At 36.5% G+C, this 16,333-nt stretch overlaps 2 protein-coding genes across 3 annotated transcripts in view; one reads left to right on the top strand and one right to left on the bottom strand.

The window, feature by feature from the left end:
• LOC311301636 (uncharacterized protein) overlaps positions 1–3,757 on the bottom strand; it is a 170,530-nt gene extending 166,773 nt beyond the window's left edge. For both annotated transcript variants that reach the window (XM_084426911.1, XM_084426913.1), the window contains exon 1: positions 3,438–3,757. In XM_084426911.1, the coding sequence (XP_084283037.1) occupies positions 3,438–3,498 (61 nt within the window). In that variant the 5' untranslated portion in view covers positions 3,499–3,757. The remainder of the gene's footprint in view (positions 1–3,437) is intronic.
• Positions 1–16,333, top strand: part of LOC311301705 (uncharacterized protein) — a 571,741-nt gene that overhangs the window by 49,303 nt on the left and 506,105 nt on the right. The gene's annotated exons all lie outside the window — the stretch shown is intronic.

Raw genomic sequence — 16,333 nt, 5'->3', positions numbered from 1 at the left:
TTACCCATGAGCCTCTGCATTACCCATGAGCCTCTACATTACCCATGAGCCTCTACATTACCCATGAGCCTCCGCATTACCCATGAGCCTCCGCATTACCCATGAGCCTCCGCATTACCCATGAGCCTCAACATTACCCATGAGCCTCTACATTACCCATGAGCCTCCACATTACCCATGAGCCTCCACATTACCCATGAGCCTCTGTCACCATTGTTACAGTTTATAACTTTATTAGCAAAATGTAATTAAATAACATAACATTTCTCATTCTCTGAAATTATCATTCTCTTACTGGCCCACGGTGTAACATTGAGTAAATCTGGAATAAAAAATAAATAAATACAATTTCAAGGGATAGTTCACCCAAAAACTACAAGTCTGTCATCATTTACTCACCCTGATGTTGTTCCAAACCTGTATGAGTTTCTTAAAAAATAATAAAGAACACTTTTCCCCATTGAAATACTTGCAGTTGCAAGAGAAACTGATTTCCAGTTTCACATCTGGACTTCCAGCATTCGAAGCAAATTCTTCTTGCCGGTGTTCCCTCTTCATGTTCACCAGACAAATAGCTTGGGGTTCAATCACCAAAACTGGCTTGTCCTCCTCATCATGTTGGTCACTGCCTGAAAAAGCAAAGATCATTTTTTTCAATTCAAAGCAAGATACCTAAAAACATGATTGCGTAACATGCAATAATGGGAAGTGGGTTTAATTCCACATTTAAAATGGATAATGAAGCATTTTATATGAAAATATCAGAAAATATGTTTTCAGTTTAGTCAGACTGGATCTGATTAATTGAGGGGAGGGCAGAGGAACAAGAAACAGCCTATAGGTGGTAAGCAGACTTCAATTCAGAGTGTAATGAAACAAATAAACATCATGCCATAAACGTGATTAATTTAAACTGACTCAATCCCAATCAACAAATGTAACAAACATTTAAATGCACTATTACTATGATATACGAATCAGCAGCGAAATAAACCCAGAGACGATTGAAATCAATGTTGAGGAAGCCCACGTACATTTTTTTTTTTTTTTTTTTTTTTTGTGCAAAAGTACAACGTAGTGTCAATAAAATCATTAATTTCAGTATTTATCATGTTAGAAATGAAATTGTATGGAAGTAAAATAATGTCAAATGTTTTTGAAATAAAAAGCCTGTTGAATTGCACTACTTGGAAAAAAAATAGGCATTGCATTAACCATGCTTGCATTTGAATGCATTGTATTTTTAGGGCTTGCATTTTTATGGGCTGAAATTCAACATGGTTGAATATTAAAGCTGTGAATATTTCAATTAAAAACATTTCAAACACATTTTCATTATTAAAAATTCAATAATCCATATTCACCTTTCATATTTCACCTCCAAAATATTCAAACTGTTTAAAAATACAACCTATAATATTCAACAGGCAATTTCCGGTCTATTTTATTTCGCTTCCACAAATTCAGTGGTTCAAATTCGACAGTAAATTCAACAGTGACGTCCAGGAACTGCAGTAGATTACCGAGCATCCTCTCCATCTGCTGTTAGTCGACCTCACCAGCAGGGGGTGCAAAAGAGCTTGTTGTTGACGAAGACATTCATTCTTAAAATGAAAATGATTATCTGTGTCAGTATATGCGGAAAAGATGATAAACACGCAAAAGCTGTGTTTATGTTTCATTCAATAACTTGTCATGCCATGTCATCAGCTTTCTCTACCATGAACAGGATTATAATCGGTTTCCCTCATTAGGACTGGGAATCGGTCAAAAAAAAATTAACTAATTAATTGCACAATTTGCTGTAATTAATTGCAATTCCCCCAAGCTTGTAATCATCAATATTTAAACTTAGAATCACCTAATTAAATTAAACAACACAGGTAAAAAAAAAAAAAAAAGGAACAGAAAAAAGCCCTATATTAAAATAATATTAAACATCAATATATCAATATATTAATCTTTTTTTATTATACATTTCAGATTTTGCTCTGGACATTTTTTTTATGTTTGTATTCAACATAATAGGCCTACCTTATTATCTCAATTAAAAGTAGCCTACTGAAATGAATGTATGATTGGTCGATATTATGTATGAGGAATGCATTTCGGTACTGTATCTTTCAACAGTGTTTGTGTTTTTTACTATTAGCTACTAGAGATGATCGGTTCATGTGCGCTAGGGATCTGCTGTCACGTAACATTTACAAGCGCCAAAACGGTATTTATTGTTTGAATTGCGTAATAAAATTGACAGAATCTGAGAGCTGAGATTTTTTTTTATATCATAACTAACCGGCTCTGTCTAGTCTGTCGGTATCCGTGTCCTCTTTGCTTCGCGATTTTTCTGTGCGCGAGAAAATTGATGTGTGGCGTGAGAGCGTGTGAAAAGTGTCAATTGCGTGAGTCTCACGGTGAATGCGTGATAGTTGGCAGCTCTGGTTACGTTGGTGCTAGCTTGGTCAACATCAGCGAATGCTGTCTGTCAAATTAATGTAATTCAAACTAACGATAAAAATGTAATATGAACAAAACGAATATGAACATATTCACTGGTAAAGTTGAAGGGGAGTAGCTTGAATATGTCATATTCATACTCTAGAGTAGACACACTTTCTGGAGGTATACTGCCCCCATCTGGTATGGAATGTGGAGTATGAATTGATATTTTTTTACACAAGGCACCTTTAAAGGGAGAATCTGCCTTTTTTAAATTGACCACATAATCATAAACTTACCATGAAGAACATGCAGATAAACATCAGCATCAGGTCCTTGTTGTTCTCCATTCACATATTGTCTGCATCTGTATATTCCATAATCTTCTCCTGTGACGTTCTTGATGTTCAGAGAGCAGTCAGACTCCAGACTCAGTCTCTCATGTCTCTCTGAGTCTTTATTCTTTATCCCTCCAGTAATCAGTTCAACTGCTGGATGTCTGTTCTTGTAGGTCCATGTAGTTGATTTGCAGTCAGAAAGAGCTTTATTACAGGACAGAGAGACATTTTCACCTGAACTGATGAACACATGATCCACTCCACTGGTTCCTGAAACACAGTATATCTCAGTGATCATTATGATATATATTAATAAATGAAGCCATAAAACACACCAGCATAAAAAGCAGAAGTTTTAAATCATAGTATTTTTCCTGACTTAAAGCAAACAACACACTCTCCAGAATAAACTATTAGTCTTTATCAGAGAGCTGTTCAAATCACTGACACACTCTTAATATGAAGATAATTCTTCATCATCAGATGTTTGAGTGACACTATGTCCAGTATCAGGAATAATACAGTATGATCTGTGTGTATCAATACACAACTCTGAGATCACAACGTGAATGTGTGCAAGAATAAACTGAGCATGTTCAAATGAACTCTTTCCAGACTAATTCCACTAAATGTCTTTAGAGAAAATACAGATTTCTTTACCTGTGAGAAGTGAAGAGAGAATGATCAGTCCCAGCAGACACAGATCACACTTATCAGCCATTTCCTGTTTCTGTCAGTCTTCCTCTTCATTATATATAGTTACAGCTCCTCCTTTAAACATCATCAGCTCCTCCTGTGGTTATTAACTTCCTCTCATCTGACCAACCGAGTGTTTAAATCCGTTGCTATATAGTGACACTATACCAGTGTAACTTTGTCCTCTCTGTAGATTGGGCTCATATAGACTCTGAACTGTGTACTTTAACACTGAGGATTTTGCTCTGTGGTCTTGAATGGTCTTGACTCTGAGTGACACTCAACTTTCCTCTACAAAACCCCCATGTAATCCTCCTGTGGTTATTAACTTCCTGTCATCTGACCAACCAACCATCACTGGTGAAATAAACATAAAGCCTAATGTTGCAGTGCATGATGAGTTACAGGAGTGCATATGGTGTGTGATATGAACTATAAACACATTCATCTTTGCTTATAAGTTACTGTATTCCGTGAGTCGTATGTTCAAGGGCTTCTGGAGAAAAAAAAAAAAGCTTCCTGCGCAAGGAAGGGACAGTCCATTAAACATATGGGGGATTTATTTTTTAATTTAATTAACTGCTAGGTTTCAGTACTTGTGATGTTTACAGATAATGTTCAATTAAATACACACAAACACAGGCATAAAAGACAAAAGCATAACATAAACAGTAGGAGTTAGATTTTAATTGCAAGTAGCGATACTTCTCTTGTGGTATAGGCAATAACAGTTGACGGCCAAATACTGTGTCGCCTATTTGAGCACATTTTGGCTTTGAGGCAGGTGACAAGGGGCAGCCGGTGAATTTGGACAAGGCAGTATGCCGTATTTGTCGCACAAAAGTATCCGTCTCGCAAGGAAATACCACTAATTTAAGATCACATCTTAGAATTAACCATCCTGTGGCGTTTGCCAGACTTGGGTGCAGCACACCTACCTTAGGTAACGTTAAGCCTACAACCTCAGGCCAGCAGCGACAGTTGGGAGTCTCCGAGGCCTTTGCGAGAGGTGCGAAGAACCAAAGAGGAAGCGTGACTCGTTATTTGGTTGAAGAAATGGTGCCATTCCGTACCATTGAGAAGCCAGTGTTCAAAGCCATGCTACCAGGCATTTGATAAGCAATATGTACTTCCTGACCGAAAGTACTTTTCTCAAACAGCGATCCCTGAAAAGTATCTGTCAGTGAAGGATGGCATAATACAGGACTTAAAAAACATTGATCATTTCTCAGTGACAACTGATATGTGGTCAAACGTAAACATGATGCCATACATGAGCCTGACCATACACTATCTCAGCGCAACTGGCAAAACTGGGAACTAAAACCGTGTTCACGCCAGAAAGCCACACGGGTGACAACCTGGCGGAAGCCCTCAGGTCCTCCTTCCAAGAGTGGTCCCTGAACGAGAGGAAACTGGTCTGTATTACCACAGACAATGGGGCAAATATTGTGGCTGCGGTGCGAAAACTTGGCTGGAAATGGCTAAATTGCTTTGGCCATAATCTGAAGTCAGAAAAGGACCGCACTGCCCGAGCCATGGGTGTGTGCAGAACATTGGTGACGACGTTCTCGCAGAGCTGGCAAAAGAAGAGAAAGCTGCAGAAAGAACAAGTTGAGCTCAACCTGCCCCAACATTGCTTAGTTCTGGTGAGTTGTGCTAAACTTCGATTCTTATTTCTTTAGATGTTGTTTTTCAGGTAACAGTCTGTGGATTTAAACGCACTCGTCCAAACGCAACTTGTTGAAACTTTGAATAATTTATTCTACAAAATAATGGGTTGGAAACAATGACAAAACCTGTTCCATAATTCCTATTAAACTCAAAAGATATCGAAAAAAAACAACAAAGTTATATAAATAAATGTTATTTCATATTATTGTTAATATGTTTATGATGTATTAATTAGAAATTTTCAAAGCGAATACGAAACAAAATAACAAAATATAAAATCCTGTAAATAACTGGGCATATGGAAACGCCAATCAATGCTCTGAATTTCTGCTACCCATTTTCATGATCAAGATAAGATAAGATTTTATTGATCCCGAGCTGGAGAAATTCGCTTGTTATAGCAGCTCCAGATACTACGGAGCCCTGAAGAAAAAAAATGTAGGCTAAATTATGCACACTATTTAGGCTACTAATTCGTTCCCTCGATTTGCAAAATCGTGCGGACGATTTACTACTTTGTTCCGTCGACTTGCTAAACCGTTCCATACAATTTACTAATTTGTTCCCTCTATTTATAAATTGTGTGTATGATTTAGCCTAGTTTTTTCCTGCATGTAATGTGCGGGGCTCCGTAAGATAAAACACAACAGATGGCAAAAATACACATTAAATAAAAAAATAAAGAAATGGAAAATAAGAATAAGAGCATCATACAGTATATAGGCCTAGGCTACAAAATACAGATTTATGTGAACATTACACTGGTCGCGAAAAGGAGGTAGTGGCACGGTGTATAAATAAATACATTTTATTGCACAGGACAAAAAACATAGCCTAATTGGGGATTACAATTGTGTTTTTAATGTATTCACAGGATTGTCCTACCAGGTGGGGCACTAAGCAGAAAATGGTTGCGTGCGTTCTTGAGCAAGTCCCAGCCATTAGGAGGGTGTTGATGGATGACCGGCGTGGTCAACATTTGATACTGACGTGGCAGGACATCAAAGTCCTCGAATCCATTAATGCAGCGCTGAAGAAGGTCACAGATTTTACAGATGCGCTGTCTTCCGAGAAGACAGTTACAGTGTCCTCTGTTAAACCAGTCCTACAGTTATTAACTGAGGATCTTTTGCTCCCAACCGATGAAGACACGGAGTTGATGCGCAACCTGAAAAGAAAAATGGTTGGAGTCTTGAAAGACAAATATAGTGCACCTGCAACATAGCAACTATTGGCAAAGGCCTCATTCATTGACCCAAGATACAAGGACATCAACCCCGGAGATGCGCTCCTGGAGGAGAAGCTGGCAATGCCCGAAGAGCATCGTGATGTTGGGGATGGAGAAGGTGCCATGAGTACCGCTGCGGCTGGACAGGGAAAAGGAGGAAGTGCGCCATCATCTTCTCCTCCTCCTCCAATCTTTAATCTTGCGGACCTGCTTAGAAAAAGAAAGGCACAATCCTCCAATCCGGTCCCAAAAAGAATCTGTGCAGACACTGAAGTCGCAAGGTATTTGCAGGAGGAAGCCCTCGATCTGCACTCTGATCCGCTTGCCTGGTGGCGGGATAATCAGGCTCGATTCGAAAGTTGCCAGAAAATATATGACTATATGTGCTACGAGCACACCCTCGGAGCGTGTATTCAGTGCGGCTGGCAACATTGTCACTCCGTTAAGATCCTCGCTGAAACCAGACAAAGTTAACATGTTGGTTTTCCTGTCACTAAACCTGAAGACCGAAAAATAAAGCAGCAGGACTTGACGATTCACTTAAGCGGCCCAACAGCCGAACACTCGTTCAGACTATTGCTCTTTTATTTTGCACTTCAAAAAAGGTTGTTTATGTTTAGCCTAATTAATAGTTATTTTTTAATATTTACAATTTAAACCGCCAAACCACGAGATTTGTTGCTTCTTCACCGCGGTAAGAAAAAATCCCATACCGTCACAGCCCTAGTCAGTCTTCCTCTTCATTGTATATAGTTACAGCTCCTCCTTTAAACATCATCAGCTCCTCCTGTGGTTATTAACTTACTCTCATCTGACCAACCAAGTGTTTAAATCTGTTGCTATATAGTGACACTATACCAGTGTAACTTTGTCCTCTCTGTAGATTGGGCTCATATAGACTCTGAACTGTGTACTTCAACACTGAGGATTTTGCTCTGTGGTCTTGAATAGAGGTCGACCGATAGTGGATTTTACCGATAACGATAGCTAGGTTGGGCCATACTTGACGATAACCGATTAATCAACCGATAGTTTTTAAAATTGATACTGGATAAAAACAAACATAACACTCCAAGTAAAACAGTGCTGAACTTTATTATAAAAATAATAAAACTGTATTGAACCATGATAACATGCTAAATGAAATAAGTATATAATATGAATAAATATTGAATATAAAATAGTCAATAAAAGACATTCATTCAAACTGAAACAAAAAGTAATACTCTAAATAACAAATAAAACCAGTTACATTCAAAATGTAACTGTTAAACTGTTCTTTTTCAAGCCAACTTAATGAATAAAAAAGTAACAAAATTTGATCGGTATAATATTTGAGCAATACAATTGCACCTTGATCATTCATGTTAGTTTGATAGTGCATTAACTATGGTTAACAAATAAAAACCTTAATTTAAACATGTATTAGTACGTGTTAATTAACAAATAATGAACAATCCTTATACAGAAGTTATTAACCTTAGTTAATGTTACATATGGAATTTTATTGTAAGTGTTATCATTTCATATAAATCCAAACAGTCATGCTTAAATATCTACAATGCCAGAGCATTGAAATGACATATATATTAAATGTATAGTCTCACACTTTTGCTTCTATTTTATAAACACTTGATGATTATCTAATCAAAATAACAAAATATGTATTAAAGTGATGACGAAAAAATATTCGAAATCGAATGCTTTTCTGATTTGTTTATACGTTTCTGTCAGCTGTATGAACATATCAGTTTGCTATCTTGCGTCTCTAGCTTAAAATATGCAACTTCTCTGCATATTCAATGCATAAAAGTAACCAGCTGGATATAAACTAATGCAAATAGAGGTAACAATTGTGACATTAAACATTCGGGTCGGACTTACGTTTATTTTTGTCAGTGTTTTAACCGCTTGAGGTACTACTAATGTTAGCATCCTCTCAGCCTTGAAGGCAAACAAACATACTGTTGTGCTGTTCTTTCTCTACTAATGCAGCATTTAGTCAACAAATTAATCACTTTATAATGATATGACAAAAAATGTTTTACTGTATACATAGGCTACCTTTTAGCTGTCGGTGCTTTAAACGCGCATCTGATGTCAGCGCTCTCCACGCAGCATGTGCTCTCAGTGCAGCACGCAGAATCACGTGTCGAAATAAACACAACGAGGCATCAGCGATAGTTTTTATTACACCTCTAGAGGCCGCTCTTGTACTGCATGATGCCAGCAGACACTTCTCAGTTCTCTCTTACTGTGTAATGAATGACAGCGTGCGCTTCTCAGCCGCTCCAGCAACGGACGCAACCAGGAAAAACTATCGGTATGTATTTTTGCCGATAACGATAGTTCCACCAATCAACTATCGGTGCCGATTAATCGGCAAAACCGATGAATCGGTCGACCTCTAGTCTTGAATGGTCTTGACTCTGAGTGACACTCAACTTTCCTCTACAAACCCCCATGTAATGTGTTGAGTGTTGGATGTAAACCCGGGGTAGGAACTGGTTCATGTAATCTGGATTAAATAATCAGATTCCAAATATATAGTACTTGTAATTAGATTACATTACATTTTAATATACTTGTAGTCAGACTACAATTACTTTGTGTCACAGACATAAAGCGACCGGGGTAAAGCAAGGGAAACTACAATTTACCTCAACAAGGCGACATTATGAACAACACTCGTCTCATTCGTGGAGGTGGAAAAACTAGTTCTTTGTGACATGCAAGATCTATTGTAGCCTATTAAATAGTATTAAAATTTAAATGCAAAAGAAAAGGCATGAGAGTCGGCTGTTTTTGTCAATTTTAAGTTTAAATTTAAATGTTTGTGATTTTAATATAAGTACATGGTTAAATATTTTACCACTTGCTTGAGCAACTTAATATAAGTAGAAGTAATGCATGGAATAATAGCCCTACATTGTTTAAATTGTATTTAAACATGAATACGTCTATTAAAGATAGTATATGTTTCAAGTTTCTCAGTTTCAAGTTCAATGTCTTGTTTTCAAATTCCCAAAAATTACTGAGTAGGAAAGTTTAACTTTAAAAAAATTAACGCAGTTCAGTCCATGAAGAGAATTAATGGTAACACTTTATAATAATGTTCAGTTATTATACATTCATAAATGATTAGCAAGTGATATACTAACATTTTATGTATGTTTTGTAAATTCCGTTACAAGTCATTTACAAGTGATTAGTTAATGATTAACTAATCATTTACAAAACATGACTATGCGTTCATAAATGATTAATTAGTGATATGTTCATTATTTTATGTATGTTTTGTAGATTCAGTTAGAAGTCATTTACAATTGATTAGTTAATAATTAACTGATCATTTACAAAACATGACTATGCATTTCATAAATGTTTAATAAATTGTTACATTTTTTTTAAATGTTTTGCTCACATCAGGTGCACAGTGGTTAAAGTCTCCATGTGTTTCAGAGAAGACAGCTGTCTATACCCTAACCAGTCAGCACTTACACTGCAGTGCACACTACACCAGGGGTTCCCAAACTTTTCCATTCCAGGACCCACCTAGACAAGAATAATCTATCTCAAGACCCACCAAAATATAAAATAATTTTAAAGCATGAATGTGGGGTGGGAGGCGTTAGTTCTCTTTGGAGCAGTTTTTTTTCCTTGTTATAGTATGAATGACAAGTTTAATTGCAATACAAACTTTTGGCACATTATCAAAAATTGAGAGCCTAACAGCCTAATGGCTGTTGAAATAATGTGAAGAATACTGAGTAGTTTTTGTCTGCTTCCTCAACTGATTTACCAGTCATGGCAGAACAAATTTAAATAAATGAAAAAAGATTAAGTAAGCTTAATCATAACCAAAGGTTTGATATGACAAAAATCAGAATATAAAAAAATATAGTAGACTAATAATTTAATTTGACAGTAGGCCCAGGACCTAGAATTTCAATACTAATATGTATGCTGCGAGTGTTGTTAAATTCATTGTGTTGTTCAGCGCAGAAAACGCTTTCGTGCTCGTGTGTGTACATGTGAAATACTTTTTATATATAGGCTATATTTTTTGCGTTGTAGCAAAATGCATGCAAGGGAACGCAAACAATGCACTCTTACGACGACCATATCTCTGAAAGACAACAGTGCTGTGTTGCACAGACGACAGAGAAATCAGTGCGATTTGTTTCATGAAGCGCGCGCTTGTTGTGTTAACAATTTCAGCGTCTCAGAGCGGCGCGGTTCATTAAGCGGTTCTGTGCGCATTATTAACAAGAAGAAACTCGTTTACTCCAATCACTGCTCTGCATTCTGCATGAGATCGCATTACACCGGATAATTCAAATGTCACGAAAGGCTGATTCAGGTCTCTGCTGCGTTTCCCAAAAGCATCGGGAGCTAAGCTAATCGTAGAGACCATAAGTGGCAATGGTTTTACGATCTACTTAGGCACACGATGCTTTTGGGAAACGCAGCGCCTTTCGTGACATTTGAATTCTCCTGTGTAATGCGATCTCATAGCGATTTCTATTTAACGTTGGTACATCGTGCAAAATGTTTGTGTGTGTGTCATTCATTAGCTGCAGCCAATAGTGACTGCGCGACCCACCTCTTCCCAATCTGCGACCCACAAATGGGTCGCGACCCACAGTTTGAAAACCCCTGCACTACACTACACACTACAGAAGACAGCTGTCTATACCCTCACCAGTCAGCACTTACACTGCAGTGCACACTACACACTACACTACACTACACACTACAGAAGACAGCTGTTTATACCCTCACCAGTCAGCACTTACACTGCAGTGCACACTACACTACACTACACTACACTACACACTACAGAAGACAGCTGTTTATACCCTCACCAGTCAGCACTTACACTGCAGTGCACACTACACTACACTACACTACACACTACAGAAGACAGCTGTCTATACCCTCACCAGTCAGCACTTACACTGCAGTGCACACTACACACTACACTACACACTACAGAAGACAGCTGTTTATACCCTCACCAGTCAGCACTTACACTGCAGTGCACACTACACTACACTACACTACACACTACAGAAGACAGCTGTTTATACCCTCACCAGTCAGCACTTACACTGCAGTGCACACTACACTACAGAAGACAGCTGTCTATACTCTCACCAGTCAGCACTTACACTACAGTACACACTACAGTGTTCAACACCTGTTATAGATGTGTAAATGAATGAATAAATCATTTACAACCCTTTCTGCATCCCCTAATCCAAAGTGTAAACTATTCATCACTTGTAAATGTGTTACACATCATTCGTAGATTACCACTTCAAGAACCAAAAAGGCATAAGATCAACGAATCGAATCTACTAATCTACATTTACAAGTGATGAATAGTTTACACTTTAGATTAGGGGATGCAGAATGTGTTATAAATGATTTACAACACTTTCTGCATCCCCTAATCTAAAGTGTAAACTATTCATCACTCGTAAATATGTTACTAATGATCTGTACATGTATTCAAGGCATTTACAGCACTTTCTGCACCATCTAATTGCTACATACATACAAAAAATACATTATTTATTAAACATTTGTATATGATTAGTTAATCATTTACTAATCAATTGTAAATTACTTCTAACTGAATCTACAAAATATACATACAATAATTAATATATCACTTATTAATCATTTATGAATGCATAGTCATGTTTCGTGAATAATTAATTAATCATTTACTAATCACTTGTAAATGACTTGTAACGGAATTTACAAAACATACCTAAAATGTTAGTATGTCACTTGCTAATCATTTATGAATGTTCTGTAAATGATTAGTTCATCATTAACTAACCACTTTTAAATGCCTTACAACTGAACATTATTATAAAGTGTTACCGAATTAATTTTGTCTTCAGGGAAATCCTGGAAAACTTGAAAAACACAATGTACTGTATGCAGTTCTGTCCTACCCAATCAGAAAACTCCTTTTTTCACAACTCCTTTTCCTCTGTTTCCAGGTACGAAACAATGGGATGGCTCGCCAGTCCAAACCCGGGATAAGAGTCCACAGCCAGGACAGGATTCAGGATCACAGCAGCAATTTTTCACACACTCACAAAAGAGAAAAATAAAACACAAGAAAAAAAACCTGGCCTTGCAAAAACAAAGCCAAAACAATCATCAGTAACTCATTCAAATAAACAGTTTCTAATGACCAAAATGTCTGTTTCAATTATTTGGATATAGGCAACACATAGACATGCTAGTCACCATGTGCTTGATTAACACACTAGAGTCTGTGTACAGAACTAAATATAATCTTGCAAACACTTAAACATAACTATATGCACTCACAGATTGTATTAGAAAACACTTAAAGCATTTTCAAACATTTTTTATATCACTCATCACTTTTTCAAATGTATTTTTCACATTAAGAGTCCAAAAACAGTATCCACATTACCTAAATACATCTCTAATGAAGAAATTGGTACTCACCAAGGAGAAATATAAATCAGAGACAAAAAAAAAGTATTTTCTCAAAGAAAAAGATTTAGTTCAGATCCTATCACGCCAGTGTCTTTTCTTCTCGTCGCGTTCAGATTCACATCGCACTCTTCTCATAGCGTGGGCTTTTTAAAGAATTAATACCTCATAAATCTACTTCTCAACTTGTTAATAATCTATTGCTGGATTATTAAACAGTTTGTTCTCCCTCAAATCACTCAATCGCATCTGCTCTCACTCGTTCGCAATCTCTACATTTCTGCTTGTACGCGATCTTCTGGAAACTCTCCAACAGGGGGCGGGGCTAACCTTTCACCTCACCAATCAGGAAATATTGTAATAGTTACTTAGTGTGTGAATAATTAATGGTTAATTCAGGTATTTATAAAGCATTTAGTTGTGGTCAGTTAACTTTTTTTGTGAGCTCATCTAAAGTGAGGCCTAGTTATGCCTTGTAAAGCTTTTACAAAGGAGATTTTACAGTTATCTTCTAAACAGAAAAAGGAAACAAACACAACACAGTGATACAGAACATAGAAATATTTAAGATGTATGAATGTACATTTAAATAGTTTATTAATCGTTAACTTACACTTAAGTGATCTTATGAACCACTGACAACAACTCCTAAATAACCGGTTTGTAAATAATGCAATACTTCATTTAGAAATGATAAATTGATCATTAAGAAAGTATGAAAATACAATTATTAAACACATTATAGATATGCTTATAAATAAAAAAATAAAGCATTTATAGCTATTATAAACTGCTTATTAATGTCTATCTATGCTTTATAAATGATGAATTAACTGTTTACTAATGTTTAACTAATAGCGTGCGTGCGTAATAACATAGTGTGCAGTTATTATAAAGTGTTACCGAAACACAATTCAACTTTAAAAGCGTAAGAAAGAAAAATAAAGAAAAATAAACAAGAAAGAAATCCGCACTTTTTAAATATGCGGCAATGTGTGCGGTGTGTGTGCGTAAGAGTGGAATGTGCGCGTCTATGAATATAGCAACACTGACACTGAAAGTGATATTTTTATTTGTTTTAGAAAATGAGTGATCGTTTCACTAGATAAGACCCTATTCCTCAGCTGGGATCGTGTAGAGCCCTGTGAAGCACTTCAGAGCTCTTTGAAACTGCATTGATTTGGACTTCAACAATTTGGTGACCGTTGAAGTCCATTGTGTGGAGAAAAATCCTGAAATGTTTTCCTCAAAAAACTTGATTTCTTTTCCACTGAAGAAAGAAAGACATGAACATCTTGGATGGCATTGTGGTGAGTAAATTATCAGGACATTTTCATGTTGATGTGAACTAATCCTTTAAGTAATGGGGGAATGTAGTGTTTGTGTATTAGTCAGGAGATGGCGCTGTAGTCCACATGTTGTCACCTATAAAAGGTGTAGAGTTGAAGTGTGTTGTACATGCTGACCATTATGTAACATCTGGCACTGTTGGATTGCTTTAGGATTTTAATAAATCTATAAGAACTGAGAACTTTCTTGGCCTCATGCTTACCAGGATTTAAACATTTCAACATCAGCAATTGCTGGTATACTGGAAATCTCTGAACACATCTAGTGTGTGTAATCAGAAATGTCCTGTATCTGATCATCTCTGTGCATCTCAAGTGTATGGACGTGTACGGGGTTTTCACACACATTAAGTTTCACTGAAATTTCAAATATCCTAAAAGGAATTGGATTTAATGAAACCCACCAAATAGCGCGCAAGGTGGATAAGCCAGTTTGTGATTGGTCCCCACAGATTTGTAACGGGAGCAGGATAGAAGAATGTACAGGTTTCCAGCCTGAGCTGGAAAAAAATAAAATAAAATGAAAATACTCACATATTACACATACACACCTTTATGAACAAATTACTCATACTGGGCTTTAGCTCAAATATTGCCCTTCTCTTTCAACATAGACATTTAATAAACAACATATTGACTAAATTCAGTTTGTTTAAACCAGTATTTAACTCAATTTGACATTGATTAAAACACACACACAAAAAAAACATGGATCCATTATACACAGCATGTGCTCATCAACACAAGAGACCAATAGAGCGAGTGGGGGCCCCAGGCAAAGGTAATCAATGAGGCCCTTTTTAGATATATGTATTTTATATATGTTTTATATAACATATATGATTTATTGTTAATATATCTTTATACATTATATTATTATACAAAATTCAAAAAGTAATCAAAACAGAACATCTAACATTATGTGCTTATTTACAACATTATGTGCGTATTTCTTTATTTAACGAAAGGTCAGTCTTCATCTTTATAACAGAAGATACAATACAATACAACAATCTTCAAGATACAGTAAATCTTCAAATGTGTAACAGATTGTCACCTTAAAAACAGTCATTTGCGTGGTGGAACAAGCAATGCTAAATAGAAATATATAGTTAGCATCTTAATTTAATCTTTGTTTAATTATTTTATTAGTTCATTAACTAATTGTAAACTCAACTAATTTAATGTAAAGAGCTGGATACTTATTACTGATTACAGTTTTTCTCGATTGCTTAAACACATTTCTTGAAACAATGCCTCGTATTCTCAAAACTGTAAACACAAATCCATAACGTCTCACCCAATTCCCCAAACATCCTATTTTTAGTTCAAAATGAAGCCCTAGACTCAAAACCATTCACTCTTGCTGAAAAGCCAAACTTTGCCCTCAAACAGGACACACAAGCCCTCAAAATCACACACACTACAACATAGTCTAACACACTGGTGCAATAAATTCAAAACAACATTTCCAAAACTGGTAAGTTATGTTGCTTGTGGTTTATTTTTGAGACGTGCTCCAGTTCAGGGAGACCATGAAAGCGCGCCCTGATTGTTTTATTAGTAGTATTAAGATTCAGCTTGTGTCAAAATGATTGATGGCTTTTTATTTAATTATGATTGATGGGTTTGACCTTTTGACCTTAATAATTTCAACATTATACTTTTGAGTATACGTTCATACATTGAGGTAGTGAAGAAAATGATAGACCGGCATTACATACATAAAGTAAAACAATAACGATATTTACAGATGGTCTAACCAGAATAGAAAATCGCGGCAGGCTATCATGTTTTGCTCTAGGGTAAAGCTGACCAGACTTTCAACTATTTCACCAATGTCAGTTTGTGCATTTTTTGACACCTGTGACACACAGAGATCTGTTACAAATGTACACATACAGAGTATTTCGGTGACTCCGAACTCGTCACTACATACACACAACACATCCAGAACTTTTCTGAGGATTACGCCGATCGGCTCTTTGCCGTTAAAAAACATGGGGGTAACTCATCTGTCCAAGAATTTGTCAGGCCTCTTATGACATCCATTTCATTTTTGAGATTTGTTACACGTTTAGTATCCCGAGCACAATCGTTTTTCATATCATGCGCAGCAT

This window comes from Rutilus rutilus (assembly GCF_951802725.1).
Source record: "Rutilus rutilus genome assembly, chromosome: 1".
NCBI classification, from domain to species: Eukaryota; Metazoa; Chordata; class Actinopteri; order Cypriniformes; family Leuciscidae; genus Rutilus; species Rutilus rutilus.
The sequence above is the reverse complement of the archived record's forward strand: the minus strand, read 5'-3'. Positions and strand labels throughout refer to the sequence as shown.